The 17,819-nt window shown below is 40.5% G+C and overlaps 1 protein-coding gene across 1 annotated transcript; it reads left to right on the top strand.

Annotated features, from left to right (window-relative positions):
- The first annotated feature begins 10,149 nt into the window (after positions 1 to 10,149).
- On the top strand, positions 10,150 to 11,007 carry LOC113505273. Its single transcript, XM_026887892.1, has 2 exons — positions 10,150 to 10,212; positions 10,282 to 11,007. Exons 1-2 carry the CDS (start codon positions 10,150 to 10,152, stop codon positions 11,005 to 11,007), a joined length of 789 nt encoding a protein of 262 aa, XP_026743693.1.
- Positions 11,008 to 17,819: the final 6,812 nt, after the last annotated feature.

The raw sequence follows: 17,819 nt of genomic DNA, 5'->3' as shown, positions 1-17,819 counted from the left end.
ACTAACTATTTACAAACTGTAACTGCACCTGCAAACATATACTTATATATATACAAACTATACTTTACACACATACTCACGCAATTAATGCCTATGCGTCCTAGCATCTATAGCTCCTAGCAAATATGTTAAGTTTGGTCTTTTGAATGCAGGCTCTCTAGGGACTAATCAGGATGAGTTCTTAATCGCAATGGGCAACCATTCTGTGGACATCATGGCAATCAACGAGACATGGTTGCGCAAAGGGGAGGAAGACCGTGCTCCTAGTCTTGCAGGGTACAAGTTTAGGCATGTACCAAGACCTGTGTCTACACGAGGTGGGCGCGGCGGGGGAGTCGCTTTTTATAAAAAAATGGGATAAATGCGCGTGTCAAGGCTCATCCTGAACACCCTACGGTGGAGCAGCTTTGGCTGAGCCTCACCATTAATAAAAGAAATCTTTTGATAGGGACCGCGTATCGACCACCCTGGCAGGATTTGGAGCTTTTCCTTGATGCTATTACTGCTAGCATTGGTGCACTAGCCCCATATGACAATGTCATATTATTAGGTGACCTCAATGTCAATCTATTAAATTCTAACACCTCTAAGTCTAGACAGCTCATGGAATTCTTTAATAACTTTGATATGACTCAAGTAGTAAAAAAAGCCACACATTTCATAAATGACAGTTGCTCACTCATTGACATTATATCTACAAATGCCACCACACGAAATGTTGAAGTGCACCACATTAGTGAGCTCGGTCACCACTCCTTTATCACGTGTGAAACAGTATTTAGAAAGCCTAGGGCTAAACCAAGGGTCGTCATGTTTCGCCCTCTTTTGGACATCTTGCCAGATATATTCCATGAACACCTACACATGATACCATGGTCCGACATAGGAGACATGAGTGATGTTGACTCCATGGTGGACACTTTCACTTCCTACATAATCCAGCTGTTTGATCTCCATGCTCCTATGAAGAAAAAGACCTATTTCAAGCGGCCTACACCCTGGATCACTGACAATATTCGTCTTATGTTCAGATTGAGAGAGGAAGCCAAACACAGATGTCATAAGACAAAAGAACCGCATCATAAGCAGTACTATCTGGATCTCAAACACGAGGCGGCCGCCGCATTGGGAAGGGAAAAATCTGCATATTTTACAAAAAACATTAACGAGCAAAGCAAAGATCCCAAGCTGCTGTGGCGTAACTTAAAATCAGATGTTCTTCCGGACCACAATGAGAGGCGACTGCCTAGTCACTTTGACAACCCAGATAGTATAAATGCAGCCTTTTTAGACGTCCCGGGGAGTTGCAATGGCAATGACTCGTTGATATACAGTTTCCGTTCTCGCAGGCATAGTCCATCTGTGTTTTCGCTCACTGAGACCAACCAAGAGACAGTACTTAAAATAATCAGGGGTCTGGAATCAAATGCACGGGGTGTAGATGGCATCAGTCTGGACATGCTCACACTCACACTACCTAGCACTTTGCAAGCCATTACTGCTATCATCAACAAGTCCATTGAATCTTGTACATTTCCTTGTCTCTGGCGTCGTGCAATTGTTTGCCCCATTCCTAAAGTCAATGACCCGGTCAATCTGAAAGATCTCAGGCCAATAAGTATTCTACCATGTCTGTCAAAGATTCTGGAACGTGTGGTCTACTTACAGGTAATTGAATACTTAGAGGAAAATAATATTCTACCCGAGTTCCAATCAGGTTTCCGCAAGGGAAGGGGAGAGCAAGAGCCTTGTTAGACGTGGTAGGCAATATCCTAGAGGCACGTGATCGGGGGGAGGGGTCTATTCTATTGTTGCTGGATTTCTCTCGGGCATTTGATGCTATTAATACCAATCTACTGCTGTCAAAGTTAACCTATTACGGGTTTGATAGCGACGCTGTGGATTGGTTTAAGAGCTATTTAACAGATAGGTCCCAATTTGTTCAAATACAAAAGGAAGACGGATCTACCCTATCATCCTCTCCACTCCCGGTCTGTAGGGGAGTTCCGCAGGGATCTATTTTAGGTCCCTTATTGTACATCCTCTACAGTGCTGACGTTACTCATTCCTTTGTAAACTGCAGATATCATATGTATGCGGATGACATCCAGTTGTACACATCCTTCAAGGGGGATGATGTGGCATCTGCAGTCCAAAGGATGAATGAGGATTTACATAGAGTTGTGACTTGGTCTGAGGAGAACTCCTTGCTTCTCTTACCCACTTAAGTCCAAGTTCATGGTCTTAGGGACAAAAAAACAGGTGGCCTCAATACTGAATGCCAAGCCAGAGATTGTTATCAAAGGGAATAAGATAGAACAGGTTGAGCAGGCTTGCAGTTTAGGTTTAACCCTGGATCCACAATTACATTTTGAGCCACACATTAACAGTACTGTTAGGAATTGCTTTTACAGGCTGAGGGTCCTGTACAGTATCCGCAAATTTCTCAGTGTGCCACTGAGGAAACATCTAGTGGACACTCTAGTGCTATCAAAGTTCAACTACTGCGATACAGTATATGGCCCTTGCCTACTTGCTAGGACAGAGAGGCTAATTCAACGGATTCAGAATGCCTGCGCGAGGTTCTGTGTTAATATTCCTCGTAGGCATCATGTTACCCCCTATATAAACAAGCTTAACTTATTGAGAATGGATGCCAGACGAAAACTGCATTTGGCTAGCCTAATGTTTGGTGTCGTAACAACCCACAAGCCGCACTATTTATATGACAAACTCACTTGGCGAAAATCACAATACACGTGTGGTCTTCGCTCCAATGTCGACCCGCTTAAGGCACCCCCACACAAAACCACGGCTTTCAGGGGAGGCTTCAGGTTTGCTGCCACGCACTGCTGGAATGATCTTCCACCACCATTGAGGGGCCTAAAAACAATCAAGACATTTAAAGAGCATCTAAAGAAACTACTACTTCATGTACAACAGTCATAAAAATATGTTTATTTACCTCATGATCTCGGCCCACAATCCTTGGCTTCGATCCTCCGCAGTGCTGTTGGCGCGTCCCTGGTGCCTCCTGATTGCTGTCAATGTTGGCAGTTTGGCATCAAACTACTATCCATGCTATTTCTGCATGGCATTGATACTCGGACCTGTTTAGAGACACTTATTTAATAATTACTCAATAAATTATTATATTATTAATATTTGGCATTCGAAATGCACTAATACAATTTTATATAATTTTAATTTAAATACACTAATATAATTTATTATCTCACTATTTCGCTAGTTTAGAGGTCGCATCTAAGTATTTATTTCTATTTAATTTACTCACCTGGGGTGTGGCCCACGGAAATCATACCGACATGCAGAGTTCTCAAGTCTTGTACACCATTACTTTCCAACAAACACTTTCCACAAAATTGCAGTATTACAAACATCACAATCAATATAAACATCGCACTCATTACATAATTCTTGCGTATTGCGTAATACTTGGGATAGGCGCCGCCATGATTTTGGTTTATTACATGACATTTTGACGTTGACACTCACATATTTGGCATGGATTGAACCAAATCTGCGCGAAAGGCTTCCCGAGTGTTGCCAAGGAATATTTATCTATTTAGTCGATTTTAGTCTGTATTTATTTTTTTCTATTATGATATCTGTTTAGTTTATTTTTTACACCTTACTTAATTCTTGCCCCAGCAGACGTCATCGCGTTAGCTTCGGCTCTCGCTGAAAATCAGCGCTGAGGCTTTTGTCCTGTACAGGGTCTCAGCATTATGCTGAGCAACGGCCGTTTCACGTGGGGTGTGACACATATTTCCCATTACTGTTTTTTTAATTGTAACTCGTCTTTTCTTATTTCTAACTACTGCTATTTTTTTTTATTTATGTTTATTGTTTATAAGGCTGTGTCACACGCGTGCGTGAATAAACGTATTTTCTTTCTTTCTTTCTTCTTTCTAAAACTATCAACTATTGCACTCACCGCACTGAGGACGTCCGTGAAGTACGCCAAATTAATTACCTTATCGGTAGGCATATATGTCGATGCTAAACACTAATATTGCTTTATCTTGCAACACTATTTTTATTGCACTTATACGCGGGTTATCACACGAGATGACGGTAACATTGGGGTAAGCAATCCGCCTCCACAACAGCGCCACACAACCATGCGGCCGTCCTTACAGCATACCACTTGATGTATCCACAGCAGTTGTTCCCGTACAGTTGAAATCGTCTGTATACTAGCTGTTGCCCGCGACTTCGTTCCCGTGGGTAGAAGATATAAGTTATGATTTATACCATTATTTTTTTTCACATTTTCCTTTGTACCTTCGCTCCTATTAGTCGCAGCGTGATGGTTTATAGCCTAAAGCCTTCCTCGATTAATGGCCTATTCAACACAAACATATTTTTTCAATTTGGACCAGTAGTTCCTTGGATTAGCGCGTTCAAACAAACAAACAAACTCTTCAGCTCTATACACGGTGATTTTTTAGTCGTCTTACAAAAGGAGCCCAGTTCATGTATGCGACGTAAGATACCCCTAGGCGCGATTATTATTTTTTACCATCAACTAGGATAATAAGTACGAAGAAGAATTTTATTAAACAGGAGAAATCTGAAATACACTCTTAAAAATGATAAAAACGCCGCCGCCCGCGCCCCTCACCATTGTTACAAGGCTCGGACCGCGCTCGCAACAGAGCTGTGTTTCTAAAAAACTACGAATTGCATCATAATATTGAACAAACATTGCATTTTAAATTTATTCAAATCTCATAAATACCTATTTTTTTATCATGAACGTGTTCTAATCATTGGATACATGAACTGGGCTGCTTATGTAAGACGACTAAAAAATCACGGTGTATAATAGTATAGATACCACAACACCTTCGTTCTGCAACCTGTTATTCTTTGTTGCGTGACTGTCGTAGCCCGGTAGCGAAGGCAAATTGGGAACTCCCCGAAGCCAGCATTCTGTTAAGACGAGAATGTCCCACTCAACTCGTGTTCTAGGAAGTTGTACTTCAAATTCGTATGTCTTCTTATTAAAACTGCGTACATTTTTGTTTATTAATTTAAGTTGCGCATTCATGACCAATTCGGGTGGGATACAATCGTCGAGGTCGCAGTTGCTGCACACCGCGTGATAGCATCGATGCAACGTTTTGGTTTATACTATCGAATTTTATTGCAGATTATTATAACTTGCTTAAATGGGGTCTCCACGGTGTGTTGGTTTGGGTGAGTAGGTATTGCGATGTGTATTGGTGTCTTCATACTATTATAATTTGTGTTTTTTAGATCAAGGATAGGCAGTTTAAAGTTAAGAATGGTGTATGTGTATTTGCGGTGTGTTTGTGTTGTGTGTTTGGCTTTAGGGTTAGTTTTAATTAAAAAAATTTTTTGAATCAATATAGAACTTCGAATAATATCATACAATAATTAACAATGGAAATCATAATAAATACAATAAAATGTTTTGCAAACTATTAAATAATGATTTAACACAATGTTGTATACAAACAGTTAAATTGTAGTATTTCTTAACTTGTCTAAATCGGTTTCAGAATTGACACGGATTTGCGGACTGTCTATTTTACGACGAAGGTAGACAATATCATGTGGGGTCCAACAAAATTTATAACCGTAGTTTTTCGGGAAATCTCTGGCTTGGGCATAAAGCTTTTGAGCATTACTCGTCAATGACTCTGAAATATAGATTGGTTGAGCAGGTGTCTGCCACCCAATGTGTGTGGTGTTCAATTTATCATTTTTGTTTCTATTTTTGTTGAACTCCTTGACACCCTTGATGACATTATGCTTGCGAAATACTGTATCCAATGCTACTATGTTGGGATTAGAGTTATTTTTCGACTTGACCCTGAATATTTCTCTTATGTTTGAGCTGTCAATGTTCACGTTCAACGCTTTTCCAACATTTACGACCAAGTTACTAAGGGTTTCCTTTGTTTCCCCGCTTAACCTGGGTACATTCCTTAATTCAATGCCACTTGCTCGAGATCTCCGCTCCAAATTTTATACTCTATCCTGCAGTAATTGGATTCGCTTATTGTCTTCTTTTTTCTCGCATTCTAATTCGGAGATACGGTTTAATAATTCGTCGTGTTTGTTCGACATTAATTGTACACTCTCTTTAAGTTCGCAGTTCTGTAAAATAATATTATTTATTTTTTCGACAAGATCCTCGAAACGTTTCTCTTGTTCTTTAGAAAAAAACATTAAACGCAGACATAGAGATCATCTCGTCGTTCTTATCGGTAGCCTTAGGCGTCACTTTCCTCTTTTTACGCTCTAGGCCAGTGTCGGGAAGCTCCGCGATTATGTTATTAGTATCTCGGTCGCTTATGCCAATAGTTGCTCGTATTATAATATCAGGCACTGCAGTGGACATAGTCGGTATTGGCGATGCTGGAGGCGTACGTCTTACAGACATTTTAGGCTTTGGATACCAAGCATGCAGTTATAGGAATATAATATTACTTGAGCAGATTTTAATATAATAATTGGCTTGACTAGTTGAATACTGTCAGTACTATTGAAGTCCCTAAAATGAAACTACCGTTTCGAGTGCCAGCAATGAATTAAATTTATTGAATGGAACGTAGGATACGGATACAGATTACATACAGTGTTGCTATTGGTAATATTTTGATTAATACTAACACCCCCACTATCAAAATATTATACAATCTCAAACAATAAAATATTTCTCAACAAACAATTTTAGTTTTATTTTTAACACTTCTCAAATAATGAAACAAAATTAAAAATTTTCAATTGACAATTTGAATCCCCAACTAGCGTAAATTTATAATGTTTAGCCGGACATAAACTTTTAGTTAAAATGTCTGCTGGCATTTCTCCAGTCGGTAAATACTGCATCTTTACTATTTTATTTGAAATTAATTCTCTACAATAATGATATTTCACATCAATGTGTTTTATGCGGTTCTGAAACACAGGATTCACCGACAGCTTCAATGCACTCTGATTATCATTACATATATCAATAGTATATAATTTACCAGTAATTTCATGCTGTAAGTTTTTGAGATATATGTTCTTTACATGCCTCTGAAATAGCAGTGTACTCTGTTTCTGTACTACTGAGAGCAATAGTTCTCTGTTTCTTACAATCCCATGAAATTACGGATCCCATCAATGTAAAACAATAACCAGAATATGATCTCCTATCATTCACATCATTTGCCCAGTCGGCAACAACAAAACCTTTAATATCTACATTTCCATTTTTACAAAATTTTAAACCATACTTTTTAGTTTTCTTTAGGTATTTAAGTATTCTTTTGGCGTACTGCCAATGTTCATTACTATGACAGTTATTAAATTGACTGAGATATCCAACTGCATAGGCTATATCTGGCCGTGTTTGAACAGCAAGATACATAAGGCTGCCTATTAACTGCTGATAGGGATACAAACTTTTTACATCATTACACTTCTCAACATTCAACTTAATATCCATAGGAGTACTAACATTTTTACATTCAGACATCTTATACTTACTTAGATAAGAGTGAATCAATATAATTTTCTTGACTTAAAGAAACATTATTATCTTTATCAATATTTACTGATATACCAAGACATTGTTTTATTTGACCTAAGTCTTTTATTTTAAAGTGTGAACTCAATGACTCTTTTAAACTTAACATTTCACTTTGATCATTTGAAAGAATAAAAAAATCATCGACATACAAAGTTACAATGGTTCTCTTCCCATTAACAGTTTTTCTGTACAAACAAGGTTCTAACTCTGACTTCTTATAACCATTATTTTGCATAAAATTATCAGATTTCTTATGCCATGCCCTTGAGGACTGCTTGAGACCATATATAGCTTTCTTTAATAAAAAGAACTTTATTTTTATCACTATCAGAACAAGGAAAACAATCTGGTTTTTGCATATATATGGTTTCTTCCAGGTCCCCATTCAGAAACGCTGTTTTTACATCCAAGTGTGCAGTATCTAAATTCGATTGAGAACAAAGAGCAAACATTAATCTTAATGTTGTATGTCTCACAACTGGAGAAAACGTTTCACAATAATCAACACCTCTTTTCTGACTACAACCTTTTGCAACAAGTCGGGCACGATATCTTATTTTACCATCACATTCAAGTTTCTTTTTAAGAACCCACTTGCACTTTACAATAGTTTTGTTGAGTGGAGCATCGGCCAGCTCCCACGCACTGTTATCTTCAAAACTTTGCAGTTCATCTTGCACAGCTTGCAACCAACAATCTTTTTCAGTACCCCTAGCACAATCAACTTGCGAAAAAGTATTCGTATCGTTAACGTGAGCGTTTTGTATGGAAATAGGAACAGCGCCTCTAGTGTGCGAAATATGAACTAAATTTGTGAGCACGAACATTAGTCAAGTAAGTTTCGTATCGTATTCGTAACGTAACTAACGTAACCTTGAGTCGTTTGTATGGAGATAGGAAGCACGAAGGTATAAATTGACGTATCGTATCGTGATTGTCGAAGGCTGGCTTGCGAGTTTTACGAAAGTTTATTCACTTTAAATTTGACAGTGACAAAACTTTCGTCAGAGTTTCTTGGAAGATTTAAATAGTAATTAAGTGATTGTGTGACCGAATTTTGCTGAAAAAATGCTAAGATTAACAAGAAGCACCCATCGACGTAGCACGTTGTACCATTATCTTGCGGCGCGATTGATTGTTGAAAGTGGAAATGTACGAAGGGAAACTAGGTGAGGCATCTACTACAATACTTTATGTAGATAAATAGAAAATAAGTTGGTTTATTAATTTACTATTGTAATTTCAGAGAAATCTCAAGGAGAGCTCTCCTCAGAAAAAATATAGCCAATATTAACGTGCAATATCTAAGCAATACAGAATTTAGAAATAGATTTCGTCTCAGTAAGGAAGCATTTTTGCATTTATGTCGCGTATTGAGGGTCAAATGTAGTCTAAGACTAAGTAAAAGGATCAGCCTGGAACATAAAGCAAGTGTAGTAAATACTTGAAGTTACCCAAAATTTCAACCAATACATTTTTATGGGTGCTCTACATATTTAATGGATATAATATTTTTTAAACACATATTCATTTATTATTTGTATTTCTACGTACTGTGTGCTTTATCATTTTATGCTACAGGCTCCTACCAAAGAATAGTAGGAATGGCTAAATGTTAAGGGCAAACCACAGTCAGTAAATATGTGAGACAGGTTACTGATGCCCTTGTCACCCCCTCAATAGTATATAAGTTAAGTGTCTAGTGTTTCACAGTGTTCTGGTTAATCTTTTTGAAACGTTTCAAGTCACAGGGAGTAATTTACGTATCGCCAAGTATTTATGGTTCATACTACACCTTTCACACCATAAAACACTCAACCACATAATACAGCTCATTGTGGATGAGCAACGTCCATTACTCACTGGCTCATTTTGTTTGACAACTTGTGGAAACAAAATCGACGACTTGATAAATTGCCCCAGACACCATAAACTATATAAATTAATTGACAAACACCTTGTTTACAAGGGTACTTTACTCATCTGTAGCTAACCTAGTGTTTAAGTCTGTTTACTAAATTATTTTTAATCCTTTCACCTTCTTACCTCCTAATTAAAATTTTCTGTTAATGTGTATATATATAAATTTACTATTCTATTCAATTACCGTTTTGTTGTAGTTACATTATTCATATTCTCATTTTCTTTAATACTTTGGATCTCCTTTGTTTTATCTAATTTTCCAATCTTCAACTCAATTGTAAACATCTTTACTAGTCAACCATATACACATATAGGTATAGTCCTGTGTAGGGACACATGTTTAGTATGTATGGCAGAGTGCAAGGTAAGCAAAAACGTGTGTGAGCGTGAAGTATGCGAGGCACGGACATTTACTGCGCACTGGTCCGAGTAAACGGTTCTATCTGGGGGTTTACGCGAAATATATCCGGCATCCGAACACCGTTGTTTCTATCAACCCCCTGCGCCCCACGACCAGAAGAGGCAGTGCTCAATTAGGGATCCTCCTAAATACGATCCCTAAAGTGGTGACCCCGAACGCAAGTTATAAACGTGTTGCGTGAATTGCGTGGACATTTATAAGCGCATCGTAAGCGCGAACTTTGTACAAGATGATGCAACCACAAGTGCCAGCTCAACCCACAGTGAAAGTAGAAGGCAAGGATGTAGCCCAAGTCACCATCAAGACGCAGATTCCGGAGTTCTGAACAGACAAACCACGACTATGGTTTGGCCAATTCGAGGTCATAGTGGCAGACCAGAAACTAGGTGAGAGAAAAAAAATCAACTTAGTGGTCGAAAAGCTAAATAAAGACAGCGTCCAAGAAGTGTCTGACTTAATACTTCAGCCGCCAGAAGATAAACAATATGCAGTGCTGAAAGAGAGATTACTTAGCGTCTATGAAGAGTCAGACAGTCAAAGAATCCGGAAACTAATGAAAGGAATCGATCTGGGAGATCAGAAACCGTCGCAGCTGCTACGAAGAATGACGGACCTTAGCAGAGGAAAATTCCCAGACGATACCCTGCGCATCCTGTGGAGTGAGCATTTACCAGCGGCAGTACGTACCGTGTTGAGTACCAGTGAAGTTACCGACCTGAAGAAGCTAGCTGAGCAGGCGGACAACATCATGGAGGCAGCGGAGACGAACGACACAGTCTCAGAAGTCACCTCCGGCGCGTCAACATCGAGCACCGACGCATTAGTAGCAGAAATATCGAAACTAAGCAAGAGGATAGACGATATGCACACAGATAGGCAGAATAGGAAGAAGTCCTACGCACGATCTCGTTCACCATCTCCAAGGAGACGGAGGTACTACCCGTCGCAACAGCGGTTCAGGAAGAGATCAACGGATTGGGTGTGCTACTACCACTTTCGATTCGGCAATAAAGCTACGAGATGTGAACAACCCTGCAGCTGGAAAGGTGGCGCCACGTCATCGGAGAAACGCCAGTCGGGAAACTAGCAGCGGTGCAGCCTTCGGTGGGGGACTGCATCGACATGTCAAACCATCGTCTAAGCATTAAGGACATCAACACGGGTATGCGTTTTTTAATAGATACTGGTGCTAATGTTTCCGTCTTACCTGTTACCAGAAAATCATATAGTGTAAGCGATAGTTCTAACTTTAAATTATACGCGGCAAATGGCTCTGAAATTCAAACGTATGGTACTAGAAATTTAGAATTAAATCTTAACCTTAAGAAACTGTATAAATGGACCTTCATCGTAGCCAATGTCAAACAACCAATCATAGGAGCAGATTTTTTACGCCACTACAATTTACTAGTAGATCTGAATTCACAGAAACTAATAGATAAAGAGTCAAAATTATTAGCAAGCGGTAACATGATAAAATGCACGGAACCCTCTGTCAGCATTGTAGACGGCAAGCACCCTTATCACTTGTTGTTATCGGAGTTTTCAGACATCACTAAACCTAGGCCGTATAGGGATGACGACGCTGATACCGATAATAACAAAGTATTGCATCATATAGAAACTACGGGACCACCCGTACACGCGCGCGCTAGGCCTCTGCCCCTAACAGGTACCACAAGGTAAAGGAGGAGTTTAGGTCTATGCAGGAGATGGGAATCTGCAGGCCATCAAAGAGCGCGTGGGCAAGTCCGCTACATGTAGTGGCGAAGAAAAATGGGGATATCCGGCCTTGTGGTGACTACAGGCGACTAAACGCTATCACCAAGCCGGACCGATACCCCGTACCGCGGCTGCACGATTTCACGTACGTGCTAGCAGGTAAGAAAGTTTTCTCAAAGCTCGACATAAATAAATCTTATCATTGTGTCAAAGTAGCAAAAGAGGACATCGAGAAAACTGCAATCATAACTCCCTTTGGTTTGTTCGAGTTCCCGCGCATGACTTTCGGTCTACGAAACGCGAGTCAAACATTCCAACGTTTTATGAATCATACGGTATTGCAAGGCCTAGACTTCCTATTCAGTTTCGTTGATGACGTCATCATAGCGAGCGACTCTATAGAAGAAAACAAAAGGCATCTCAGGCAGGTTTTCGAACGTTTTAGGCAGTTTGGCATCAACCTGTCTAAATGCGAATTCGGTAAGTCTAGCATAGAGTTTTTAGGATACGAGGTCTCTACTAGGGTATTCGACCCCTAGACGACAAAATCAAGGCCATCTTAGATTTTCCTCGTCCCAAAACCATAGATCAACTGAGACGGTTTTTAGGCATGATTAACTTCTATAGAGCTAACATTCCAAACGCCGCTAGCCATCAGTCAAGCCTCAATGAATATATGAAAGGCGCAAAAAAGAACGATAAGACTGTTATTCAATGGAATAGTAAGTCAGAGGAGGCCTTTGAACAATGTAAACAAGGTCTAAGGAATGCGGTTATGTTATCCCACCCTAAGGCGAACGTGCCTTTAGCACTTATGACTGATGCCTCAGACACCTGTGCAGGAGCCGTGCTACAACAAAAAATTGATGGTGCATGGCAGCCATTAGGATACTTTTTAAAAGGTTTACAAAAGCTCAACAAAAGTATTCTACGTATGACAGGGAGCTGTTAGCAATTTTTATGGCAATCAAACATTTTCGTTATCTTTTCGAGGGCAATCAGTTAACTATCTTTACAGACCACAAACCTTTAATTTACGCGTTTACTAAACTACAGAGCAATTGTGAAACACCAAAACGTACGCGACAATTGTTATTTATCAGCGAGTTTACAACAGATATTAGGTACATACAAGGCGAAAACAATACAGTAGCTGACGCACTATCGCGTATTGAAACAATAAACTGCCCTACTGTACTTGACTTCTCGGAATTAGCGATCGCACAAGACGCTGACGCCGAGCTTGCACAATTGTTGAGCGCAGGAAATAACAACATTTGCTTAAAGAAATATCATGTTCCAAATAGTAATGCAGATATTTATTGTGAAATTTCGACTAACAATTGTAGACCGTATGTAACCGAACATTTTAGAAAACTCGCGTTCAGTGCAGTACATGACGCCAGTCATCCAGGCATACGAGCAACGCGTAAATTGGTCGCACAACGTTTCTTTTGGCCAGGCTTAAATCGCGATGTCGGCAGATGGCCAAAACATGTATTCAATGTCAGAAATCAAAAGTCGGCAGACACACGATATCGGACTTGCAACAATTTCCAGCTTGTGATCGCTTTGAACATGTACACATCGATATCGTGGGGCCGCTACCAACATCGCGAGAAGGGCACAAGTACCTCGTCACCATGATTGACCGTTGTACACGGTGGCCGGAGGCTATTCCTGTTAAAGACATAACTGCAGAAGTAGTAGCAAGGGTATTTTACGAATCGTGGATCAGTAGGTTCGGTTGTCCCGACAGGCTGACGAGCGACCAAGGGAGGCAATTTGAGAGCTCGTTATTCGCTCAATTAATGAAGTACATGGGTATAACGAAACTTCGAACTACACCATATCACCCCCAAAGTAATGGTATTGTAGAGCGCTGGCACAGATCCATGAAGTCAGCATTAACAGCCCGCCTCATTAACAACTCGTCCTGGCTCGATGAGCTGCCTACAGTGCTGCTAGGGTTACGTGCAGTAGGTAGGAGCCATAATGGCGTCAGTCCCGCAGAGTACGTACACGGAGACTCCCGAACATTGTTTATACACAGTGACCTTAATAGATGCGACTATGTATTTATCCGTAACGACGCAGTTCGCAAACCTTTAACACCTACCTATGACGGTCCATATAAAGTACTAGAAAGAAAAAGTAAAGTTTTTGTAATTCAACTACCAAATAGAAAAATTAACGTATCCATAGATAGACTTAAGCCAGCATATGTACTAAATGAAGACGGTAATGATAAGCAATCTGATATTATTGTAAGAAACGCTCTTAGTAATAGTAACCCGGTACTACTGTCACCGTCCCCCACCATGCAGAGCTCTCTGGCTAAAACAAGTCGCAGTGGTCGCACCATTAGGCGACCTGTAAGATTTGATGATTGTTACGCCCTTGGAGGGCAATAATCGCAGGTTAGGTTTTCTGGCGTTGCCGTAACGGAAGCTTTTATGGCCGGCCTTTATGGTGTTTATTAATTATTGCAGAGCGGACGTTACGGCAACTACCCTTAAGAATATGTAAGTCATCGTATAGCCCTTATGGCATACTTTTAAGACGGCCCCTAAAATGGGTGGCTGCACCCAGTGTAAAACATTAGTATAGTTATTAAGCTGGGTTGTTATTAATAACAAACTAGGTCTCGCTTACTAACTTAAAATGATTGTGCAACAATGTATGTGCCACCTATGTTGAATGTAAGATAAATATATTTTCTGCTGATATAGTGTCCACCTACTTACCTTTGAACAATAAGTCTTTCACACATTGTAAAAGGCACTGATTTAAATAGCGTTAGCCTTTGTCAGATAACCACTCACCATACAAGTAGCTATAATCACATACGTCAAATATTTTTCGACTATAATCATGGGCAAAGCATACAGCAAAGAAGAAGTTGTGATCGCCCAAAATAACGCGATAGAATCAAAAGTGACGAGATACGAAATCGGTTTCGCAGTCATGGCAACCGCAGTAGTCCTCATCGCAGGGTTAATATCGTGTCGAAACCGAGTTAAGAAACTTGTGCATAAAGAAATAGTGAACACAGCTGGTGTTGTGACCACGTTGCCTGGGCGCATAGAAGCTCGTACGATGACGCAGCAGCCACCGCAGGCTAGCTACGCGTAGGAGGTCCGCCCAATACAAAATGTTATTGTTCTGTTATGGCCAGTGCTTATCGCAATATGTAATAGAATACCTTCCCTGTAATGTTTGTAATGCAATGTAATGTTTATGATTCTTGTATCTTACTTTGTATTGTAATTGTATTTACTGTGTATTGTGTGTAGTAAGTAAGATATATTTTGTTGTGTTTTAAGAAAATTTGTGCCAAATTTTGAGGGGGAGTACTGTAGGGACACATGTAAGTATGTATGGCAGAGTGCAAGGTAAGCAAAAACGTGTGTGAGCGTGAAGTATGCGAGGCACGGACAGTTACTGCGCACTGGTCCGAGTGAACGGTTCTATCTGGGGGTTTACGCGAAATATATCCGGTATCCGAACACCGTTGTTTCTATCAACCCCCTGCGCCCCACGACCAGAAGAGGCAGTGCTCAATTAGGGATCCTCCTAAATACGATCCCTAAACGGCCATGGACGCTCAAGTTAACCGGGATAGGCGTCCCCCTCGTGTGTTTCAGGAAGGAGACCTGGTCTTCGTAATCAAGTATGCCCAGTCCACGGGGAAGCTTGATCATGGCATGCGCGGGGCCCTATAAAGTGGTTCGTGTTTTGCCTCATGGGCGCTACGAGTTGCGACTGGTGGCAGGTTCCTATGGCAAAACAAACCTTTGCCGCTGCGCAGTACATGGTGCCTTGGGAAGGCGAGTGGACACCTGAGTCGTGTGCTGGTTTCTTCGAGGGTAAGCCGGTGCCGCTGACCAACTTGTGTAATACCCTTGAAGAGATGTCCTGGGGCAATGTTGCCTTTTGGACTCTATGGAGATATGGATATCGCGCGCGAGCGAGCAGTACGGACGTGTTACGTATCGTGGGTGTCACTAAATCATAATTCTTTTATATTACTGTTTAAAGTTTTTAAATGGAGGTGAAGTGTAGCGGCTGTGGTGCTGATACGCTGTTTATGGAGTGTTCGCAAGCCAAATGCAAGAAAAAATTCCATCTAATTTGCTTGGCTTTAACAACGGAAAAGGTTGAAGCTTTCACGCCGGAATACAGGAGCCGGTGGATATGTCCCGAGTGTACATGCACAATGCCGAAAAGGGGGAATACGAATACACCTGTTCGAGGAAGCACAACTACCAGCGAACCGTTCTCACCGAGCAGGTATGTGAATACCAAAGAGCGAGGCAGTCGTATAAATACGAGTGAAATAATGGACGCGGAGGACTAACTTCTTAACGAGATACGTGAGTTTCGATGGGAAGTGAAGTCTCAGATGGAGCAACAGCGGAAAGAATATGTTTTATTGCAAAATAGATTTATCAATACGGAAAAAGAGTTGAGAGAATTAAAACAAATATTGGAGGTAGTAAAACAAAAGGCAAATAAAGTTGATATACTAGAAACTAGAATTAAAACCCTAATGGAAAAAAATGAGAACCTGGAAGCAAGTCTTAAGAAAAGTCAGGCAAGAGTGGCAAACCAGGCAGAACAAGGCCCTAAAGCCTCGACTTCATCTTTTGCAAATGTCGTCAAAGAAAAGCAGGTAGTTGTTAAAAATGTACCGGTGCTATCGACGGAATGCGTGGCCACGAAAGCGGCGAACCCAATTTTGAATAGTGAGACGACTTCTAGGAATGTTCCTATTGTAGAAAAGGAAGAACTTGAAAAAGAAGGAAATTGGACTACTGTAGCAAGGAAAAAAAATAGATATTCGAACTGTGAAGTAAAAAAAGGTGGAAACATGAGTTCAATGGACATACAAGGAACGGAAAAGAAAAGATATTTACACGTATGGCGTTTGCAGAAAGAGACGACAATAGAAAGTTTAGAAAAACATGTCAGTAAAATTTACGAAGAAAAGGTACCCGTTAAAGTAGAAAAAATAATACACAAAACTGAAAGGGATTATGCGTCATTCATTATAGGTGTGCCAGAAAGCAAATATGACAAGTTATGTCAGCCGGAAAGCTGGGCCGTTAATATAGAATTTGCGGAGTGGGTGTGGTTTCGCAGACCAATCAACAAACAAAGAAACTCTAACTAACTCCGTGGAAATATTATACCAGAACGTGCGCGGGCTTCGAACAAAGTTGGAGGAGTGTTACATCAATATTTCTACTTCAAATGCAGACTTGATCGCCTTGACGGAAACAGGCTGCAATGCCTCTATTCATGATGCAGAAATAATTCCACCTGGATTTACTATGCTGCGGTGTGACCGAGCCGATGGGCGCAAACACGGCCGCGCGTGTCATTACCTGATGACGTTAACGTAGACGATCATGTGTTTGAACTGGTTTGTGCTAATGTTTACCTACGTAACCGATTTATGTTTTTACTTTGTGTCGTCTATATTCCACCTCGTAGTAATGATAATGAGTACATGTTACTGTTTAGAATCATTGAACAATTTTGTAATAAGTTTAGGGATATACTGGTTGTAGGTGATTTTAACTTGTATTCGTGTTCTGTAGCCATAAGTAATTATTATGAATACTTTTATACTTTTTGTGGATTCACTCAGAGTAACGCAGTGAGTAACTGTAATGGTCGTCATTTGGATTTGGTGTTAAGTACATTAGAGGAGGGGGGGAGTGTGAGTGTGCGCGCGGCGGAGGCGCCGCTCGTACCGATAGATGCTTATCACCCGCCGCTTGAGATCTCGGTGCGTACACGCTAGCGCCAGGGCCGGCGCTACGGCTCACCCGGCTCAGCAGACCCAACTGCATCTGACAGTAACGCGCGTGCACCAAACGGGTGGAACTTTAATAAAGCCGACTTCCTGTCTTTATACTCGTCAATTGCAGATGTAGACTGGACTCCGTTGTATGAAATGGATTTAGAAGTAGGTTTAAATTATTTTTATAATATTATTAATTCTATTATAGATGACTGTGTACCGAAAAAAAGGCGAAGTCGTGTAAACTCAAGGTATTGTTATCCTGAGTGGTACACTGTTGAAGTAATTCGCGACATAAGACTGAAGGCTTTTCTGCATAAAAAGTACAAGGCAAGCGGGTTGAGGGTCGATTACAAAGCTTTTGC

The sequence above is a fragment of the Trichoplusia ni genome, chromosome 25, assembly GCF_003590095.1.
Source record: "Trichoplusia ni isolate ovarian cell line Hi5 chromosome 25, tn1, whole genome shotgun sequence".
NCBI classification, from domain to species: Eukaryota; Metazoa; Arthropoda; class Insecta; order Lepidoptera; family Noctuidae; genus Trichoplusia; species Trichoplusia ni.
This window is presented reverse-complemented; position numbering and strand designations above follow the sequence as displayed.

Bases quoted from the DNA above. Each gene is read 5' to 3' on its own strand.
- LOC113505273 (XM_026887892.1), top strand. From the start codon at position 10,150: ATGATGCAACCACAAGTGCCAGCTCAACCCACAGTGAAAGTAGAAGGC. The intron at 10,213-10,281 runs GTCACCATCAAG...GGCCAATTCGAG, and splicing joins AAGGCAAGGATGTAGCCCAA to GTCATAGTGGCAGACCAGAA.